General features: G+C 42.7%; 1 protein-coding gene across 2 annotated transcripts in view; it reads right to left on the reverse strand.

The window, feature by feature from the left end:
- The window catches only part of LOC139393150 (MBL associated serine protease 1), a 73,958-nt gene that overhangs the window by 42,834 nt on the left and 8,645 nt on the right, over positions 1–22,479 (reverse strand). For both annotated transcript variants that reach the window (XM_071141524.1, XM_071141525.1), the window contains exons 3-5: positions 21,277–21,454; positions 20,776–20,907; positions 4,165–4,361 (exon numbers count right to left, since the gene is read on the reverse strand). In XM_071141524.1, coding sequence (XP_070997625.1) covers positions 4,165–4,361; positions 20,776–20,907; positions 21,277–21,454 — 507 coding nt within the window. The remainder of the gene's footprint in view (positions 1–4,164; positions 4,362–20,775; positions 20,908–21,276; positions 21,455–22,479) is intronic.

A 22,479-nucleotide genomic window follows, 5' to 3' on the forward strand; every position in this document is an offset into this window, starting at 1 on the left:
AGGATCGCCTTCCTTGGCGGGAGTCGCCTAGGAGCATGAGAGGACAGCAACGACGTTGGGGAGGAAGGCCACAGAAACCACAATAAATTGTTTTTTGGGGGGGCACATGGAGCAGTCGATGGAGCCGAGGAGTGAACCAGAGCCAGTCAGGAAGTTGAGTGAGGAGCTCGACGCAAGATTCCGGAGAGAGTTGCTGGCGTTGAGAGCGCTGCAGAGCGGGCGTGCTGAGGTGCATGTCATCAGCCCGGTGCCACCTGTACCGGTCCCACGCAACAGGTCTCCAGTGCGCCTTCACAGCCCAGTGCGTCCTGTGCTAGCTTCCCGCACTTGCCGGGCTGGAGTGAGCATCCAGTCAGGAAGGGTTGTAGCTAGCTAGCTAGCTCAACAATGAACTGGCATAATCCCAACTCATACTACTACCAATACAATCATTGTCACAGCTGTAGTATTAAATCTGCAGGTAGCTAAAGCTAACATACTAGGTTCAATGTTAGCTAGCTAACATTAGGCTACAATTGATTTTAATAATATTACTACACAGATCATACACGTAACGTTAGCTAGCGAGCCAGCAAGCTAAAGTTTGCTAGCCTACTAACAGTACCTTGCAATAAAAATGACTTTCTGACAAAATTATAAACTTGTCTGAAATGTATCTTACATGGATGACCGCTTCACGGCAGACTGTAACCATTTAACTCTGTTTTGTTTGTAGTTACATCTTGTTAAGCCAGCGTTGTGTGTAGTCACTACCATTCACACTGACCGTGGCGTGTGCAGAAAGTAGCCCATCACTTTTTCCAACTGATCTGTCAATAGCGCCTGCTAAATTCAGGACATCAATGTTGTTGAGAAAAGTAGCAAAATGTTTGTAGTTCTTGATGGATAACGTTATATCTTTCAAAAACAGCGCTCACTTTACAGACAGACGCATGCTACATGGCCGACCAATCCAAACTCATCTCCCGGCATATCCAACCCATCCATTATCTCAGCTATGTTGAAGGTTCCAAACTTTTTCCGTGGCTAAACAAACTAGCCTCATAATTTAACAATTGTAGTCGTATTTATTGATGGAATAAAAGATTGTTAAGGCACATGAAAGTTAACATGTTCCATGCTACTCCTGTGAAGTAGTGACGTGCGACATACGCCTACTTTCTATATGTTTGATATGGTTCCATTCATTTCATTCCAGTCATTACAATGAGCCCGTCCTCCTGTAGCTCCTCCCACTAGCATTTACTGGTACACAGTCTTTAGCGGTTTTTGAACACCCATACTAACACACTGTATACTACATGCTTAATGAGTATATGCTACATACTATTAGTTCATTTTAGTATACTGTAAATGAACGGTATCCTTTCAGTGGCGCATACTAGTGCTACGCCTGTCTACCGAAAGTTGATGCTGTTGCAATGCAACATTTTGCAAGCATAAACAATTTCTAGTTAGAGATCTTACGACTTCAATCTGGAGTGCGCTCAATGTGCTCTCTGGGCGTTCGTAAACTCAGAGCGTTGTCAGATTGTTAGTTAGGAAATTCATAGTGTTTCACTCTCGGGGAAATTCAGAGCGAACACTGGATGCTGGCCGAGAAGTAGGGTTGATGCGAGCGTTCTGACCTTACAACGACAGTCAAGCACCCAAGCTAACTGGTTGGCTAGCTTTCTAGCTACTTCCAGACACAAATGAGAGAACACCTCACTCTGACCATTTTAATCAACCTAGCATAGCTAGTTCGGCTGTTTTCCATATTTAAAAAAAACATAGTTACCCTTTTCTTGCGAAACAGAACTTTGTTAAATGTGGTTTCCCCAATTAGCCAGCTAGATTGCTAGCTAATGATATGGCGGCTATGTTAGCAAACGGGTTGCTATAATCAGAATACAGCAACAATACTATACTATTCTACTATACTAATAGCACCTAGCCAGTTTGCTAGCTAACAAATCTTACCACCACCAGCTAGGGAAGTCAGTTAGTGAACAAGATATAACATTTCACTTTATTTGTGAGATTAGAATAGAAACAACTTTCAAATGAGAAATACAATTATCTATAAAAACATAATCATGCAATAAATCACTTATAAATGCTCACTCACCGTGTTCTCTCATTTGTGTCAAATGTCCTCCCAGAGCATACAGACTGTTTGAAATGTAAGCTCAGCCATCACCATTGAGTCAACCAATCACATAATTCTACCTTCGAGGCAGAGCTGCCTCCAGAACAGGATTTATGAAGAAAAACGCTAACCTGTGAGGGGCAAGCTTTAAATTAAGAGCATTTAATGTGTTCTGATAGATGAGACGTTAAGGATTAAAATAAATACAGCTTTGAGTCCAAAGTGCCCTTTACTTTTCCATATAACAAAATACATGTAATTTACAGTCGGCCCATCGACATTCATGATCGCTATTTCACAGTTACAGGGATGACATTGCATCATACCCCGGGTTGTTCTGAACAGAATGTTCGCCACTATGGTGAAGTAAATTAACAGTGGAAAACTCCATTCTTGGCAAACCAAAAGCACTACCAAAAGTGTATTTCTCTGAAGTGCCTTGTGAAAGTAAGATTGTATTTTATAATTGGCTCAGGAATGGGCAACTTTGATGGCGGTGAGAACCACAAACAAATTATTATGGGCCCCAATGGCTTGCGGGTCTGCGTACCCACATCCATACCCACACATGCAGTCAGAGCCGGCCCTAGCCTTTTGGTGGCCCTAAGCAAAATCATCTTGCCAGCAAAACATTTTTAGTGGCCCCCCTCTTGACCACAAAGATAAACAAAATAAGTTTTAGAGCAGGGATGGGCAATTTGGATGAGGTTGGGGCCAACAAAACTCTCATTATGAGGGGCTGCAGTGGCTCACTGGTCTGTGTACCCACATCCATACCCAGTCAGAGCCTGCCCTAGCCTTTTGGGGGCCCTATGCAATAAAAAAAAAAGTTTAATTAAGATTTTGAGTTAATTTCCTGCTGTTCTACACATTTTTCCAGGAGGCGTAGAGAATATGTTGCAGTTTTAAAGCAAGCTTGCTGCAATTCTACACATTTTGCCATAGGGTGGAGATAAATATTAGCAGATTTTAATAAGATATCTGTGTGAGAGTGACAAACAAAATCAATGGGGGCCCGCCGGTGTGTCATTTGACCATGATTAATACATGTTTTGATTGCTGGCCAATTGACTAACTTAGCAGTCTAAGAATGTTTTACTGACATGGACTAATTGAGTGACTATCTGATGCACATCCCAAAAATTTTTAAACGACTATTCTAACTCTCAACAGAAGGTTGAGAGCCCGACTTAGTTCCATTATTTCAATATTAAAAAAATATGTTTTGGGGAAATTGATCCACACATGGGTGGCAGCCCACAGGCAACCAGTTGCCCATCCCTAACTTAGATAGTCATGTTGCCAATAAAGTTAGATTTCAAATAATGCCCACCTGATGCAGTTTGCGATTTGTAATGGAACGTTTTTGGATTGTATAAAATAAAACAGTGGGGATGGAGGGTTGTGTTCCAAACAACACACTACAAGTGTGCTCGCTTCAGTTCCTTAAAGGCATAGCAAGAGAGCAAAAAAAAAAAGCACCTAATAGTTGAAAGCTCTTTCCTTGAGTCATAAAAGTGCATTGAAATTACTTAGAAACTGTGCACACTTTGGAGAGGTGTGTGGCCACTTGGAGACATCCGTTACCTTCTGTTCATTTACACGGCTTCTAACATACAGAAGAACAAAATACCTCACTCGCTCCCAGGAATGGCTAATTCTTGAAATTCCTTTTGTTGCTACTGATCTAGGTAAAATGTCCTTTAGTTTGTACGCACCACATACATGGAACGAATTTCAGGACACAGATTACATTTCCTAGTGCCTTCCGGTCACTTAAGGCATTGCTGAGTGACCTGTTCACAGAGGAGTGTTTTTTTTAAAAATTGTATTGTCTTGTTGGGGTGGAAAATTGGGAAACTGATTGTTATTGCTATTATTATTATTACTATTGTTATTACTATTATGTATTGATACATTTCATATTTAATGTGTATTATTGTATTACAGGGCTCATTTGGAAAAAAGACATGGATCTCAATATGACTCCCTTTAAATAAAGGTTGAATACAAATAAAGGTAAATAAAAAAACCTTGACGTAGTCGTAGGGACAGGTGACGTCAGGGTGGTCCTCAATGTCGAAGGTGTCATCAAACTCCAGGCTGAGCAGGAATCCATCTTCCAGCTCAATGTGGTACAGGCAGTCAGAGCTTTTGGGGTAGGGGTTGGGGAAGTCGGAACTGGAAAGCACCCCTGACCGCTCCGTATACACATTATCACTGCACTCCACTGGAACACACACACACACACACACACAGACAATTAATCAATGAATACATTCTATGCACACACTAATAAAATAGGATTTATGATCATGTGTGATAAATACTCCACAAGTTTAATGAAAATCCACCATACACACATACTGTAATAACCCATTTATAGACAGTGCATAGAACACACACTTATTTCCAGTGACAGTTTTGAACATGTACAGTGAACCAACTGGAGCAGTAAGAGAAGATTATAGCATCTGCAACACATACTGTAACTCTCTGAACTAGACAGACATTTTTCACATATCTTCAGCTGCTTGAATGTAAATATGTGTCATCAATCAGTGACGACTATCAGTGAGATAGAAAGAGGGGAGTGAATGGATACAAAACAGACCTTCCTAACTATAACACAATCACTCATGCATTCATGCACAAATGCATGTGAGCGGTCGCGCACACACACACAGGATTTGGGTGCGTAGAAGGTTGCTTAATGTCCCAGAGGTGCCATAGAAGGGTGATGACATGTGGTCAGTGTTGGTCCACAACACAACCAGTTCACTTGTGGCACAGAACAAGGAATCTAGAACTAATAGTGTGGAAAAGGCTCACATTTTTCTCACACTTTTTGTTAACTGTCCCTTTGAATGCAGGTGCCTCTAAGCCATAGAGATGTATCAGTCCTCAAATAGCGCTTCCCATGTTTTACAGGCTTTTGGGCACTATAGATCTCAATACATCTGCATCTGCACACCTTCAACCAATTTCCTTTGTTAAATACCTGAGTTCCTTTGTCTTTTAGTTCAGTGACAAACAATCCAGTCAGTTGTAAAGAACCTCTCCAGCATTATCAATTTTATTTATGTTATCTGTGTGTCCAATACCCTGTGGATGATTTAAAGGGATTAAATAAATGGGAGTTCAAACTCTAAAACACAACCTAAATTCTCTCTCCCCATCTTTGTCCTGTAACCGGGACACCTGCACCTGAATCAGCTCCTACCTCACCCAGTGCATTCAAAATAGGCAAGCTGCCATAACAAGTGGTCCTTTGGCCGGATATGGAGTGGGATACAGGTGTTACCATGGATGGGGACCTCAATGGCAAACCTCAACCTGACTCTCCCATAGCTAGGCCAGGCACACGTGAGCTGCAAGCAAGTGGAACCTTCACTGTCTCACAGTCAAGTCCAGCAACAGCTATGCCTAAAGAGAAGCCGGTTTTGGGTGGAAATAGCTGGATGGGGCCCTCGACGCATTTGAGAGACAATGAGGTTTACCCCCACATAACCCGATCTCAGAAGAAAATATTCAACAACCACAGCAGATATCTGTCTCAACACTCTCCATCCAAGCGCTCTTCCTTAGAGCCGATGGAGGCCTCAACACATGAAGGCCTGCTATTTCACCAGTCTCTGGAAGACACTTCATGGAAGAGGCACAATGGGGGATCAAAGCAATGTTCTGTAAATCTCTAAGTTCCACTAAATCATCTCATTCAATGAGTATGGAGGGCCACTCTTCATACCAGTCATCTCAAAGGATGGGGTGGAGTCCCATCAGAGGCCCTGAGTAACTCAAGCTGCTGCTCTCAGGAAGTGTATGACGCTCCTTGAACTAGAGGAGGTCAAACACCAAATCATAGAGGACACTCAAGCTGATGAAGAGTGTAGGCATTTGGACACTCAAACATGACAAGCATTTGAAGCACATGAAACCATAGCCAAACGTCTAGAAAGACAGTGACGTCTTACTGCATGCTGAAAGGGATCTGGAGGATGCTCGGATGATATCAGCCTTCATAGAAAGGAACCAACAGGAAAGCCCTGAACCTGACCCAGAGCAACAACCACAAAGGGTTGTGCCTGACCCCCACCATAGAGCTCATGGCCCTCTTCAACAGCGTGAGGAGGGGCTTACAGGAGCAGGCAGAGTATCACAACCTGTCATGTTGTCAATCTCCTCTGCCAGTGAGGAGACAGAGGTGGAGCCACAGGTTCAAGATCCAGGTCCGGATCAGGAGGAGTTCAAGATGAGTCAGAGACGGAGGTTCAAGATCCGGATGGATCACAGTATCAGTCACCATTACCACGATCTCCTTCTCCATCACCTTATCGGCCTCTTCCTAAACTCGCCCCGAAACCACCACCTCGTCCACAGACTAATGGGTTTCAGACCCAAAGCCCACTTTCTCCTGCGCCATACCCAGCTCCTTATGGTCAGCACCGACAAACCCAAAATGGGGGTTCTCTACCTTTACTGCCCAAACTGCTCACTACGAGTGATTTTAAGCGGTCAGTCATCCTACATCATGGTGAGGAGGCAATAGAGACATTTGGCTACCAGCTTTCTGAGATTGTGTCATTATGTGTATGAGAAGGATTTATGTTGTAAAATGTGCTGAAGCGAATGTTTTACTGTTTATTTTTAGCACATAAATCAATGGAATTAAGTAAAATCTCTCTCTATACTTGTCTGGGACACCTGCACCTGTATCAGCTCTTACCTCACCCAGTGCATTCAAAATAGGCAACCTGTCATAACAAATAGCCTAAGGGAAGTAGCCTTGTCCAAGCCAAAACGGCCCATAGGGCAGGAATACATCTCCTGTTTCTGTAGTGTGAGGCAGCTTGATGTACAAGTACACCCCCGGCCTGGACAAAATGCTAGTTTAACGCAGGGCCTTACCCCCAATCTATGTCCTTAATGCTGAGTGCTAAGCATAGAGGCCTTAGTGCAGTGGCCTATAATGCCAGAATTAGGCCCAATTAATTGTGTGGCAATTGCCTGCTTTACATAACAATTCCGAATCCTTTAAATCTAAAAGGGATTGTGACCTTAACTATCTTAAAGTAGGAATTCCAGTTCCTAACCCTAATAAAAGTCATTGAGGAGTTTACCACAGCAGTCACGGGTTTCATTAATAAGTGCATCAACGATATCGTCCCCACAGTGAAAGTACGTACATATCCTAACCAGAAGCCATGGATTACAGGCAACATCCGCACTGACCAAATAAAATCAAATTGTATTTGTCACATACGCTGAAAATAACAGGTGTAGAACTTACATGCTTACTTCCAAGCCCTTAACCAACAATGCAGTTAAGAAAAATATGTGTTAAGTAAAAATAAAAACAAATTGGTTAGTCGAGGTAATATGTACATGTAGGTAGAATTAAAGTGACTATGCATAGATAATAAACAGAGAGTGGGCAGCAGCGTAAAAGAGGGGGTAGGGGGGGGACAATGCCAATAGTCTGGGTAGCCATTTGATTAGCTATTCAGGAGTCTTATTCCTTGGGGGTAGAAGCTTTTAAGAAGCCCTTTGGAGCTAAACTTGGCGCTCCAGTACCGCTTGCCATGCGGAAGCAGAGACAACAGTCTATGATCAGGGTGGCTGGAGTTTTTGACAATATTTAAGCCTTACTCTGACACCGCCTGGTAGAGGTCCTGGATGGCAGGAAGCTTGGCCCAGTGATGTACTGGGCTGTACGCACGACCCTCTGTAGTGTCTTGCGTTTGGAGCCGAGCAGTTGCCATACCAGGCAGTGATGCTCTCGATGGTGCAGCTGTATAACTTTTTGAGGATCTGAGGACCCATGCCAAATATTTTCAGTCTCCCGAGGGGGAATAGGCTTGGACCATGTTAGTTTGTTGGTGATGTGGACACCAAGGAACTTGAAGCTCTCAACCTGCTCCACTACAGCCCCGTTGATGAGAATGGTAGCATGCTCGGTCCTTCTTTTCCTGTAGACCACAATCATCTCCATTGTCTTTATCATGCTGAGGGAGAGGTTGTTATCCTGGCACCACACAGCCAGGTCTCTGACCTCCTTCCTATATGCCGTCTCATTATTGTCGGTGTTCAGGCCTACCACTGTTGTGTCATCTGCAAACTTAATGGTGTTGGAGTCGTGCGTGGCCATGCAGCGAGTATAGGGAGTACAGGAGGGGACTGTGCACGCACCCTTGAAGGGCCCCCATGTTGAGGATCAGTGTGGCGGATGTGTTGTTACCTACCCTTACCACCTGGGGGTGGCCTGTCAGGAAGTCCAGGATCCAGTTGCAGAGGGAGGTGTTTCGTCCCAGTACCTTAGCTTAGTGTTGAGCTTTGAGGGCACTATGGTGTTGAACACTGAGCTGTAGTCAATGAATAGCATTCTCACACAGGCATTCCTTTTGTCCATGTGGGAAAGGGCAGTGTGGAGCGCAACAGCGATTGCATCATCTGTGAATCTGTTGGGGAAGTATGCAAATTGGAGTGGGTCTAGGGTTTTTGAGATAATGGTGATGATGTGAGCCATGACCAGCCTTTCAATGCACTTCATGGCTGCAGACACGAGTCATTTAGGCAGGTTACCTCAGTGTTCTTGGGCACAGGGACTATGGTTATCTGATTTATCTTGTCAACAGCATCAGAATAAGACAACAGGTTGGAAACGTTTCAGTCACTGTTTATACCAGTACACACCTGATTGAACGTCAATCAGGTTGAAAATGTCAGTGAAAACACTTGCCAGTTGGTCAGTGTATGCTCTGAGTATAAGTTCTGGTAATCCGTCTGGCCTTGTGAATGTTGACCTGTTTAAAAGGTCTTACTGTTACACCCTGATCTGTTTCACCCATCTTTGTGCTTGTCTCCACCCCCCACCAGGTGTCTCCCATCATTATCTCCTGTGTATTTATACCGATGTTCTCTGTCTGTTGCCAATTAGTTTTGTTCATCAAGCCTATCAGCATTTTTCTTCTTGCTCCTGTCTTTTTTATTGTTCCTGTTTTCTAGTTTTCCCGGTTTTTACCATTCTGCCTGCCCTGACCCTGAGCCTGCCTGCCGGCCTGTACCTTGCCCCACCACCCAGGATTACTGACCTCTGCCTGCCCTTGACCTGCCGTTTTGCCTGCCCCCTGTTCTAGTCATAAAATGTTGTTACTTCGACACTGTCTGCATCTGGGTCTTCCCTAAAACGTGATACTTACTCACATCGGCTATGGAGAGCGTGATCACAGTCGTTCGGAACAGCTGATGCTCTCATGTATTTTTCAGTGTTGCTTGCCTCGACGTGAGCATTGAAGGCATTTAGCTCGTCTGGAAGGCTCGTGTCACTGGACAGCTAGCGGCTGTGCTTCCCTTTGTTGTCTGTAATAGTTTGCAAGCCCTGCCACATCCGTTGAGCGTCGGAGCCGGTCTAGTACGATTCAATCTTAGTTCGTCGGAGGGCAGAGCGGGATTTCTTATAAGCTTCCGGGTTAGAGTCCTGCTCCTTGAAAGCGGCAGCTCTACCCTTTTGCTCAGTGCGGATGTTGCCTGTAATCTATAGCTTCTGGTTGGGGTATATACCTACAGTCACTGTGGGAACGAGGCCATCGATGCACCAAAAGGCTACAGCTACCACTTTCAAGGAACTGGAACTAATCCGGACACTAAGAAATCCCACTATGCCCTATGACGAACCATCAAACAGGCAAAGCGTCAATAAAGGACCAAGATTGAATCTTACTACACCGGATCTGACACTCGTCAGTTGTGGCAGGGCTTGCAAACTATCACGGATTACAAAGGGAAACCCAGCAGTGAGTTGGCCAGTGACGCGAACCTATCTAAAACTAAATACCATGTATGCTTGCTTTGAGGCTAGCAACACTGAAGTATGCATTAGAGCACCAGCTGTTCCGGACGATTGTGTGATCACTCTCCGTAGCAGATGTAATACCATTAAACAGGTTAACATTCACAGGGCTGCAGGGCCAGACTGATTACCAGAACGTGAACTTAGAGCATGCGCTGACCAGCTGGCAAGTGTCTTCCCTGATATTTTCAAACTCTACCTGACCCAGTCTGTGATGCCTACATGTTTCAAGCAGACCACCATAGTCCCTGTGCCCAAGATCACCAAGGTAACCTGTCTAAATGACTATTTCCCTGCAGCACTCAAATCTGTAGCCATGACATGCTTTGACAGGCTAGTCATGGCTCACAACATGCTAGTAAGACAAAGGAGCTGATCGTGGACTACAGGAAAAGGAGGGCGGAGCAAGCCAACATCCATATCAAAAGGTTCTACAGCTGCACCATTGAGAAAATCTTGATTGGCTGCATCACCACTTGGTATGGTAAATGCTTGGCATCCGACAGCAAGGCGCTACAGAGGGTAGTGCGTACGGCCCAGTACATCACTGGGGTTGAGCTCCCAGCCAGACCAGGCGGTGTCAGAGGAAGGCCATAAAAATTGTCCAAGACTCCAGCCACCCACTTCATACTATTATCTCTGGTACCGCACGGCAAGCGGTACAGATGCACCGAGTCTGGAACCAACAGGACCCTGAACAGCTTCTACCCCAAACCAAAAGACTCCTAAATAGTTAGTTAACCTGTCTTGGCCAAGTGTTCCGCTAGCGGAACCCCGCCTCAACATTCCGCTGAAAAGGTAGCGCGCGAAATTAAAAAATATTTTTTATAAATATGTAACTTTCACACATTAACAAGTCCAATACAGCAAATGAAAGATAACATCTTGTTAATCTACCTATGGTGTCCGATTTAAAAAATGATTTACAGCGAAAGCACCACATGTTAGATCATAGTCAAGTCACAAAAAACACAGCCATTTTCCAGCCAAAGAGAGGAGTCACAAAAAGCAGAAGTATAGATAAAATAAATCACTAACCTTTGATGATCTTCATCAGATGACACTCATAGGATATCATGTTACACAATACATGTATGTTTTGTTCGATAATGTGCATATTTATATCCAAAAATCTCAGTTTAAATTGGCGCGTTATGTGCAGTAATATTTTGATTCCAAAACATCCGGTGATTTTCCCAGAAATACTCATAATAAACATTGATAAAAGATTCAAGTGTTATTCATAGAATTAAAGATAGACTGATCCTCTATGCAACCGCTGTGCCAGATTTAAAAAAAACTTTACAGAAAAAGCATAATCTGAGAACGGCGCTCAGTACCTGTTTATAAACAATTAGACAATTCCACCATCTTGGAGTCAACATTAGTTAGAAAAAACACTATAAATATTCAGTTACCTTTGATGATCTTCATCAGAAGGCACTCCCAGGAATCCCAGTTCGACAATAAATGACTGATTTGTTCCATAAAGTTCCATAAAGGCCATAATTTAGCCACCTGTTAGCGTGTTCAGCCCAGTAACCCATCTGCATGTAGGCGCGACCATTTTCTCCATGACAAAATCTCAAAAGTTCCGTTACAGGTCATAGAAACAAGTCAAAACATGTCTGCAATCAATCTTGAGGATGTTTTTAACATATATCATCAATAAGGTTCCAACCGGAGAAATTCATTGTCTGAATAAAAGCCCTGGAACGAGAGGATACTCTCTCGGGAGCGCGCTTCATGAGACTGAGGCGCTCTGCCAGACTACTCACTAAAAGGGGTCTCATGAGCCCCTGCTTTATAGTATAATCTTAAAACTAGGATCTAAAGATGGTGACATCTAGTGGAAGCCCTGGGAAGTGCATGCACATCCATAACTTTCAGGGTTTTAAATAGGCTCTGTTTTGAAATTCGACTTCTCACTTCCTGTTTGGATTTCTTCTCAGGTTTTTGCTTGCCATATGAGTTCTGTTATACTCACAGACATCATTCAAACAGTTTTAGAAACTTCAGAGTGTTTTCTATCCAATACTAATACTAATATGCATATATTAGCATCTGGGACAGAGTAGGAAGCAGCTCAGTTTGAGCACTCAATTTATCAAAAAGTGGACATATGCTGCCCCCTAACCTAACAGGTTAAATAGTTAACAAATAGCTACCCAGACTATCTGCATTTGATTCTTTGACTCATCAAATGTGCTGCTGTTACTGTTTGTCTATCCTGTTGCTTAGTCACTTTATTCCTACCTACAGTATATGTACATATCTACCTCAATTATTTCGTACTCCTGCACATCGACTCAATACTCGTACCCCGTGTATATAGCCAAGTTATCCTTACTAGGTGGCAGGTAGCCAGTAGCCTAGCGGCAGGTAGCCTAGCGGTTAAGAGCGTTGAGCCATTAACTGAAAGGTTGCTGGGTCGTATCCCCTAGCTGACTAGGTGAAAAAAATCTCTGCGACCTTGAGCAAGGCACTTAACCCCACTTAATTTTTTTAATTATTTTATTGTTTTTTTTCTCTGCATTGTTGGGAAGTAAGTAAGCATTTCACTGTTAGTCTACACCTGTTGTTTAACCAGTTGCATCTCTAGGGGCGCTATTTCATTTTTGGATAAAAAACGTTCCCGTTTTAAGCGCGATATTTTGTCACGAAAAGATGCTCGACTATGCATATTCTTGACAGTTTTGGAAAGAAAACACTCTGAAGTTTCAGAATCTGCAAAGATTTTGTCTGTAAGTCATTCTACAGGCGAAACCAAGATGATACGTCAAACAGGAAATGAGCAGAATTTCTGAAGCTCTGTTTTCTAATGTCTCCTTATATGGCTGTGAATGCGACAGGAATAAGCTTAGACCTTCTGCCGTTTCCCCAAGATGTCGGCAGCATTGTGAATTATTTGTAGGCATATCATTGGAAGATTGACCATAAGAGACTACATTTTCCAAGTGTCCGCCTGGTGTCCTGCGTCGAAACTGGTGCGCAAAGCCATGTGCAAGTATTTTTCCATTTGATTGAGAGGAGAAACCATGCTTCCACTAACGATATATCATCGAAGAGATATGTGAAAAACACCTTGAGGATTGATTCTAAACAACGTTTGCAATGTTTTCAGTCGATATTATGGAGTTAATTTGGAAAAAAGTTCGCGTTTTGAGGACTGAATTTTCTGTTTTTTTTGGTAGCCAAATGTGATGTACAAAACGGAGCTATTTCTAATACACAAATAATCTTTTTGGAAAAACTGAGCATCTGCTATCTAACTGAGAGTCTCCTCATTGAAAACATCAGAAGTTCTTCAAAGGTAAATGATTTTATTTGGCTTTTATGTTTTTGTTGAAATGTTGCGTGCTGGATGCTAACGCTAATGCTAACGCTAAATGCTACGCTAGCTAGCTACTTTTACACAAATGATTGTTTTCCTATGGTTGAGAAGCATATTTTGAAAATCTGAGATGACAGTGTTGTTTACAAAAGGCTAAGCTTGAGAGATGGCATATTTATTTCATTTCATTTGCGATTTTCATGAATAGTTAACGTTGCGTTATGGTAATGAGCTTGAGTCTGTATTCCTGATACCGGATCCGGGATGGGGAGATCAGAGAGGTTAAGAAGCATGTGACATAACATTTTATATAATTTTATAACAGAACTCATATGGCAGGCAAAAACCTGAGAAGAAATCCAAACAGGAAGTGGGAAACCTGAGGTTGATTGATGTTCAACCCATCCCCTATCGAATACACAGTGTGATATTGGATATGTTGCACTTCCTAAGGCGTCCACTAGATGTCAACCGTCTTTAGAAACTTGAATGAGGCTTCTACTGTGATGTGGGGCCGGTTGAGAGCTTTTTGAGTCAGTGGTCTGGCAGAGAGCCAGGTTCTGGTCATGCGCATTTCACATGATAGCGACCTGTGTTCAATGGTATTTCTACAGACAAAGGAATTCTCCGGTTGGAACGTAATTGAAGATTTATGATAAAAAAAACATCCTAAAGATTGATTCTATACCTGTAATATAACTTTTTGAAGTTTTCGTCCGACGTTTCGGCTGGAACTGAACGAGCATTTGGATTTGTGTTCTAAACGCCCTAACAAAAGTAGCTACTTGGACATAAATAATGGACATTATCGAACAAATCAAACATTTATTGTGGAACTAGGATTCCTTTGGAGTGCATTCTGATGAAGATCAAAGGTAAGGGAATATTTATAATGTTATTTCTGTTTTTGGTTGACTCCAGCATGGAGGATAAAAAAAATAATTCTGAGTGCCGTTCTCAGATTACTGCATGCTTTGCTTTTTCCGTAAAGTTTTTTTGAAATCTGACACAGCGGTTGCATTAAGGAGAGGTATATCTATATTTCCTTATCTAACAATTGTATTTTCATCGACATTTATAATGAGTATTTCTGTAAAATGATGTGGCTCTCTGCAATATCACTGCATGTTTTTGGAACTAGTGAACGTAACGCGCCAATGTATACTGAGATGTTTTAATATAAATAGGAACTTTAACAAACAAAACATACATGCATTGTGTAACATGAAGTCCTATGAGTGTCATCTGATGAAGATCATCAAAGTTTAGTGATTAATTATATCTCTATTTGTGCTTTTTGTGACTCCTCTCTTTGGCTGTGTTTTTCTGTGAGTTGGTGGTGACCTAACATAATCGTTTGTGGTGCTTTCGCTGTAAAGCCTAATTTAAAATTGGACACTGTGGTGGGATTAACAACAAAATTACAAAATTACCTTTAAAACGGTATAAGATACATGTATGTTTGAGGAATTTTAGTTATGAGATTTCTGTTGTTTTGAATTTCGCGCCCTGCACTTTCACTGGCTGTTGTCATATCGATCCCGTTAACGGGATTGCAGGCCTAAGAAGTTTAAGTCTCCTTTTTCTGCCAAAAAGTAATGCTTTTTCAGGGCAGACCTTGTTGATTGAGGACCTCTATGTAGATGAATGTGATTGCTTTGGTTTATTGTTTGCTGATATATATTGTTTTATTATTCTGCTTTTATTGTAATGTAGACAGGGCTCTCTTGTAAAAAATAAAATAATTAAAAAAAAAATAATTATCTGTTTTTCCCCAATTATGTTGATGACATCCTGAAAAATGTGTCACAGTCTGTGCGTGTTCCCTTCCTATAAATACGTATGGATTGATGTTTAAAAAACATAGATGACCTAGTAAAGAAGCTAAGATTTAAAGTTGGCTTTTTCTTCAGAAACAGATCATGCCTTTATTTAATCAGTAGGTAGCAGATTAAAACAGTCAACCTTCATCTGTTCTTAATTATGGTGGTTATTAGTTATTGAAGTCGAGCTGATAATTCTCTTAAAACTTTTGGAAGCCATCTACTGCAGTGCCCTTAGTTTTGTTAAAGGTGACAGTTTTGATTCTCAACACTGCATCCTGTATTAAAAGGTTTGCTGGACTTCGCTAAAGACCCGTAGACCTCTACATTGCTCCCATTCTGCTGACAAGGCTCTACTTCACAAACTTCCGTCTTATCTAACTTTGCTGTTTAAGTAGACACCTGAGTTGTCCAACCCGTTCACAGGATTGGTTAACTTTTGAGGTTCCTAGGGTCTCCAACAAGCTAGGTGATTCTTAATGTTCTGGTGCCGTTCAGGAAATTTAAAGTATTCATTGGGGACTTATTTTTGGAGGAATGTAGCTGTTTTTCTGGGTGATGTGCTTCCCACAACAGTTTTTAATAATACAACAAACACAATATACCCAAACGATATATTACAGTACCAGTCAAAAATTTGGAAACACCTACTCATGGAAATAACACAAATGGAATCATGTAAACTCAGCAAAAAATAAATGTCCTCACTGTCAACTGCGTTTATTTTCAGCAAACTTAACTTATGATGAAATTGTAGCAGTTTTACGGGCGCCCAACCAATTGTGCTATGCTTTTTTGCGTTATTTGTACCTGAGGTTGACCGATTATGATTTTTCAATGCCGATACCGATTATTGGAGGACCATAAAAGCTGATTTTTTTATATTCTTTATTTATTTGTAATAATGACAATTACAACAATACTGAATGAACACTTATTTCAACTTAATATAATACATCAATAAAAATCAATTTAGCCTCAAATAAATAATGAAACATGTTCCATTTGGTTAAAATAATGTGAGAAGAAAGTAAAATTACAATATGTGCCATGTAAAAAAGCTAACGTTTAAGTTCCTTGCTCAGAACATGAGAACATATGAAAGCTGGTGGTTCCTTTTAACATGAGACTTCAATATTCCAAGGTAAGAGGTTTTAGGTTGTAGTTAATATAGTATTTATAGGACTCTTTCTCTCTATACCATTTGTATTTCATATACATTTAAATATTGGATGTTCTTATAGGCACTTTAGTATTGCCAGTGTAACAGTATAGCTTTTGTCCCTCTCCTCGCCCCTACCTGAGCTTGAACCAGGAACACATCGACAACAACCACCCTCGAAGCTTCGTTACCCATCGCTCCACAAAATCCGCGGCCCTTGCAGAGCAAGGGGAACAACTACTACAACTACTCCAAGTCTCAGAGCGAGTGACGTTTGAAACGCTATTAGCGCGCACCCCGCTAACTAGCTAGCCATTTCACATCGGTTACACCAGCCTAATCTCGGGAGTTGATAGGCCTGAAGTCATAAACAGCTCAATGCTTGAAGAATTGCGAAGAGCTGCTGGCAAAATGCACGAAAGTGCTGTTTGAATGAATGCTTACGAGCCTGCTGCTGCCTACCATCGCTCAGTCAGACTGATATATCAAATATCAAATCATAACATAATAACACACAGAAATATAAGCCTTTTGTCATTAATATGGTCGAATCCGGAAACTATAACTCCGTATTTTATCTAACGAGTGTCTAAATATTCCTGTTACATTACACAACCTTCAATGTTATGTCATAATTACGTAAAATTCTGTCAAATTAGTTCGCAACGAGCCAGGCGGCCCATACTGTTGCATATACCCTGACTCTGCGTATGTACCATGATTTTTCTGTGAGTTTTTTTGTTGTAGTTTTCTATTCAATACCATTACAGTATCCATTGACTTAGGACTCAATTTGCAGTTCCTATGCCTTCCACTAAATGTGAGCTGCCCAGTGACACGAGCCTACCAGACAAGCTAAATCACTGAGGCATGCATGAGAGCATTAGCTGTTCCGGACGTTTGTGTGATCACGCTCTCAGTAGCCGACGTGAGTAAGACCTTTAAACAGGTCAACATACACAAGGTTGCGGGGCCAGACGGATTACCAGGACGTGTGCTCCGGGCATGTGCTGACTAACTGGCAGGTGTCTTCACTGACATATTCAACATGTCCCTGATTGAGTCTGTAATACCAACATGTTTCAAGCAGACCACCATAGTGCCCAAGAACACAAAGTAAACCTGCCTAAATGACTACCGACTCGTAGCACTCACGTCCGTAGCCATGAAGTGCTTTGAAAGGTTGGTAATGGCTCACATCAACACCATCATCCCAGAAACCCCTGACCCCCTCCAATTTGCATACCGCCCAAACAGATCCACAGATGATGCAATCTATGTTGCACTCCACACTGCCCTTTCACACCTGGACAAAAGGAACACTTATGTGAGAATGCTATTCATTGACTACAGCTCAGCGTTCAACACCATAGTACCCTCAAAGCTCATTTCTAAGCTAAGGATCATGGGACTAAACACCTCCCTCTGCAACTGGATCCTGGACTTCCTGACGGGCTGCCCCCAGGTGGTGAGGGTAGTTAGCATGGCCAGGCACGACTCTAACACCATCACTAAGTTTGCAGACGACACAACAGTGGTAGGCCTGATCACAGACAACGACGAGACAGCCTATAGGGTGGAGGTCAGGAACCTGGCCATGTGGTGCCAGAATAACAACCTATCACTCAACATAGCCAAGACTAATGAGATGATTGTGGACTACAGGAAAAGGAGGACCGAGCACGCACCCATTCTCATCGACGGGGCTGTAGTGGAGCAGGTTGAGAGCTTCAAGTTCCTCTGTGTCCATATCAACAACAAACTAGAATGGTCCAAACACACCAAGACAGTCGTGAAGAGGGCACAACAAAACCTATTCCCCCTCAGGAAACTAAAAAGATTTGGCATGGGTCCTGAGATCCTCAGAAGGTCCTACAGCTGCAACATCAAGAGCATGTTTGGTTGCATCACTGGTTGCAACTCTGCCTGGTACGGCAATTGTAGTGCGACGGCCCAGTACATCTAAGCTTCCTGCCATCCAGGACCTCTACACCAGGCGGTATCAGAGGAAGGCCCTAAAAATTGTCAAAGACCACAGGCACATCAGTAATAGACTGTTCTTCTACTACCGCATGGCAAGAGGTACCGGAGTGCCAAGTCTAGGACAAAAAGGCTTCCCAACAGTTTTTACCCCCAAGCCATTACACTCCTGAACATGTAATCAAATGGCTATCCGGACTATTTGCATTGTGTGCCCCCCCTAACCCTATTTTTATGCTGCTGCTACTCTCTGTTTATCATATATGCAGTCACTTTAACTATATATTCATGTGCAAACTACCTCTATTGGGCCGACCAACCAGTGCTCCCGCACATTGGCTAACCGGGCTATCTGCATTGTGTCCCGCCATCCACAACCCGCCAACTCATCTTTTACGCAAATATTACTCTTTGTTCATCATATATGGATAGTCACTTTAACCATATCTACATGTACATACTACCTCAATCAGCCTGACTAACAGGTATGTATGTAGCCTCGCTACTGTATATAGCCTGTCTTTTTACTGTTGTTTTATTTCTTTACTTACCTATTGTTCACCTAACACTTCTTTTGCACTATTGGTTAGAGCCTGTAAGTAAGCATTTCACTGTAAGATCTACACCTGTTTTATTCAGCGCACGTGACAAATAAACTTTGATTTAATGTGTAAATATTTGTATGAACATAACAAGATTTAACAACTGAAACAAACTGAACAGGTTCCACAGACATGTGACTAACATAAATTGAATAATAAGTCCCTGAACAAAGGGGGGGTCAAAATTACAGAAAAGTAACAGTCAGTATCTGGTGTGGCCACCAGTTACATTAAATACTGCAGTGCATCTTCTCCTCATGGACTATACTAGATGTGCCTGTTCTTGCTGTGAGATGTTACCCCACTCTTCCACCAAGAGTTCCCAGACATTTCTGGGGGGAATGGCCCTAGCCCTCACCCTCCGATCAAATAGGTCCCAGACGTGCTCAATGGGATTGAGATCCGGGCTCCTCGCTGGCCATGGCAGAACACTGACATTCCTGTTTTGCAGGAAATCACGCACATAACAAGCTGTATGGCTGGTGGCAAAGTCATGCTGGAGGGTCATGTCAGGATGATCCTGCAGGAAGGGTACCACATGAGGGAAGAGGATGTCTTCCCTGTAACGCACAGCATTGAGATTGCCTGAAACGACAAGCTCAGTCTGATGATGCTGTGACACATCACACCAGACCATGACGGACCCTCCACCTTCAAATCGATCCCGCTCCAGAGTACAGGCCTCAGTGTAACGCTCATTCCTTCGAAGATAAACGCAAATCCGACCATCACTCCTGGTAAGACAAAACCGTGACTCGTCAGAGAAGAGCACTTTTCGCCAGTCCTGTCTGGTCCAGCGACGATTGGTTTGTGCCCATAGGCAACACTGTTGCCAGTGATGTCTGGTGAGGACCTGCCTTACAACAGGCCTACATGCCCTCAGTCCAGCCACTCAGCACTGATGGAGGGATTGTGCGTTCCTGGTGTAACTCGGGCAGTTGTTGTTGCCATCCTGTACCTGTCCCGCAGGTGTGATGTTCCGATGTACCAATCCTGTGCAGATGTTGTTACACGTGATCTGCCACTGCGAAGACGATCAGCTGTCCGTCCTGTAGCGCTGTCTTAGGCGTCTCACATTACGGACATTGCAATTTATTGCCCTGGCCACATCTGCAGTCCTCATGCCTCCTTGCAGCATGTCAAAGGCATGTTCACGCAGATGAGCAGGGACCCTGGGCAGAAAGGCCTCTTTAGTGTCCTAAGTTTTCATATCTGTGACCTTAACAGCTTACAGACGGTAGGCAATTAAGTGTCTTAGCGACCGTTCCACAGGTGCATGTTCATTACATGTTTTATGGTTCATTGAACAAGCATGGGAAACAGTGTTTAAACCCTTTACATTGAAAATCTGTGAAGTTATTTGGATTTTTACGAATTATCTTTGAAAGACAGGGTCCTGAAAAAGTGATGTTTCTTTTTTTGCTGAGTTTATGAATGTGCAATAAATGTTATTCAAAGATTAGATTCCACGTGGTTTTTGCTGTTAACACATTGGGGGAAAGATCCGATAGGCCAATACATTGGAATCGTACTGCCTTCATAAATACATTCATATTTCGCAGAGCATTAGCTGCTAAACACTTTGTTTCCCCCTCCCAAAATATATTGCCGACACACAATACAAATTTCAACATCAAAAACAGTTGGCATGTAGGGAAGGAGGTTGGAATGCACTCAAAAAAGGGCGTGGAATGGGGAATCTTCAATATATAATACATCATAATTGACAGTTATTCACAAATACAGTTAGGTCGTGTGCGTAACACAGTGCTCTATCGTCTCCTAGTGAGAGCGTGTCATAAAAAATGAACTCTTTAGTGTCTCCAACTGTACTTTGCAAAGATGAAAATCCTAGAACCTCTGGCTATGAGTTTGGGGAGAAGGTAAACAATACCTCGACATGTCCTGTTATCAGAATGCAGCAGGTAGCCATAGCGACAGGAGCAGTAGTAGCCACCGATGTAGTTGTGGCAGAAATGGTCACAGGCCAGATCCTCATCGTTCCTGTCCCTACACTCATCCACATCTAGAGAGAAAAAGAGAAAGAGAGAGACTTTTTACTCAAGCCCTGCACTAACATACCTGATTCAACTAATCACCTAACCCTTGATTAGCTGTGTTAAAATAGAATACAAATGAACTTTTATTAACTATTATATCATATTGGTCCTGGGCTAGAACAAAAGCCTGAACAACCCATGGGTCTAGCCTGGCCCAGTATTGAAGAACACTGATTAACAATGTTAGATGGTTCCTCACCCTAAAACTAGTCTATGGGTCATAAAAGACTGTCATCCATGGTCCGGTTTCCTTTAAACAGCCAACACCATCTAACCAGCTAACTTTAGCAACCATTAGCTAACAATGAATGGAAGTGACAGTACAGGCCGCTCACCGACAGCGCTGTAGTGGGACTCGAAGCCCAAGAAGCGTTCCTCATTGGAGAAGTCGGACCGGAAGGAGACACTGAAGGAGCTCCTAGGGGAGCTCATGACCTGCTCTCCTGGGACCTGCTCTGTGTCACTGTCCTCGCGCCCACAGAACACTGCCAGCTCCTCTCCATTAGCCTCCACCTGCAGAGAAAGAGTAGAATGGACGTGTGAGCACAAAGTCACATACAGCTAGCTGCACGTATGCAGACACATACACAAAAATATGTAGGCCTACAGTACATGGCATTGACATGAATTGACACCTTTATCAGCTATTGACTTGATTTTCTCATGTAAAGCTTTTCATAAATCGCATTTCAGATTAATGTTGGAATGTTTTAATGGAATGTTTTTGTTGAAGTTTTCTAATGATTACCGATAAATGGCCTTTTTGTCCACTAATTAATCCATTCCAAATATCTCCCCCGTGTCTGTCCAGATGTACGCACAAACACTTTTTAGAACACCAGTCTTATCTGGGTCTCTGATAGCATGTTTACACTGAGTGTGTCATTGAACGTTCGGTTAACCCCAGCTACAACAGAGCAGCATGTGGGAGATTAAGAGACACTTTTGTATAGCCACACTGGCCACAGTCCCAATACCACACAACACTAGAACATTTCTACAACTACAAGCAAAGAAACAATCACAGTAATACCACAGATATTATAAAGCACTTCTCGTGTGCTTATTCACTCCAATGTAAATGTGCAAGCATACATTCACAAACACACAGGCACACACATTCACAGATCAGCATCAGACAGATACAGTACATCTTCATTCAAGAAGAGGACAACACAATGTTATCTGTGTCGGTCACCGGTCGCAGGACTGAGAACTGTGGGTAGATGAGCAGTGTTATGTATGTGAGCGTCCGAGTGTGTGTGTATGCACAAGGATCCCTATGCATTCTGCACCCCAGGGGGTGGGGGTCTGGACAAGGTGGTGGAATTCAAGCAGACGCCTCACAATGGAACTTATTGATGAGCTATGAATTTGGCAGTGGGAAGTGGGAGGCTACTTATGCCATTATTAGAGTTTGGACGCGTTCTGGGGTAAAGTTTCCACTAGATACAGATCAAATTCTAACCTTAGCCATTAGTGGGGAAAATGCCAAACTGACCCAAGATCAGCATCTAGTGGCAATGCATAAAAAGGTT

This window comes from Oncorhynchus clarkii, chromosome 33, assembly GCF_045791955.1.
Source record: "Oncorhynchus clarkii lewisi isolate Uvic-CL-2024 chromosome 33, UVic_Ocla_1.0, whole genome shotgun sequence".
Classification (NCBI taxonomy): Eukaryota; Metazoa; Chordata; class Actinopteri; order Salmoniformes; family Salmonidae; genus Oncorhynchus; species Oncorhynchus clarkii.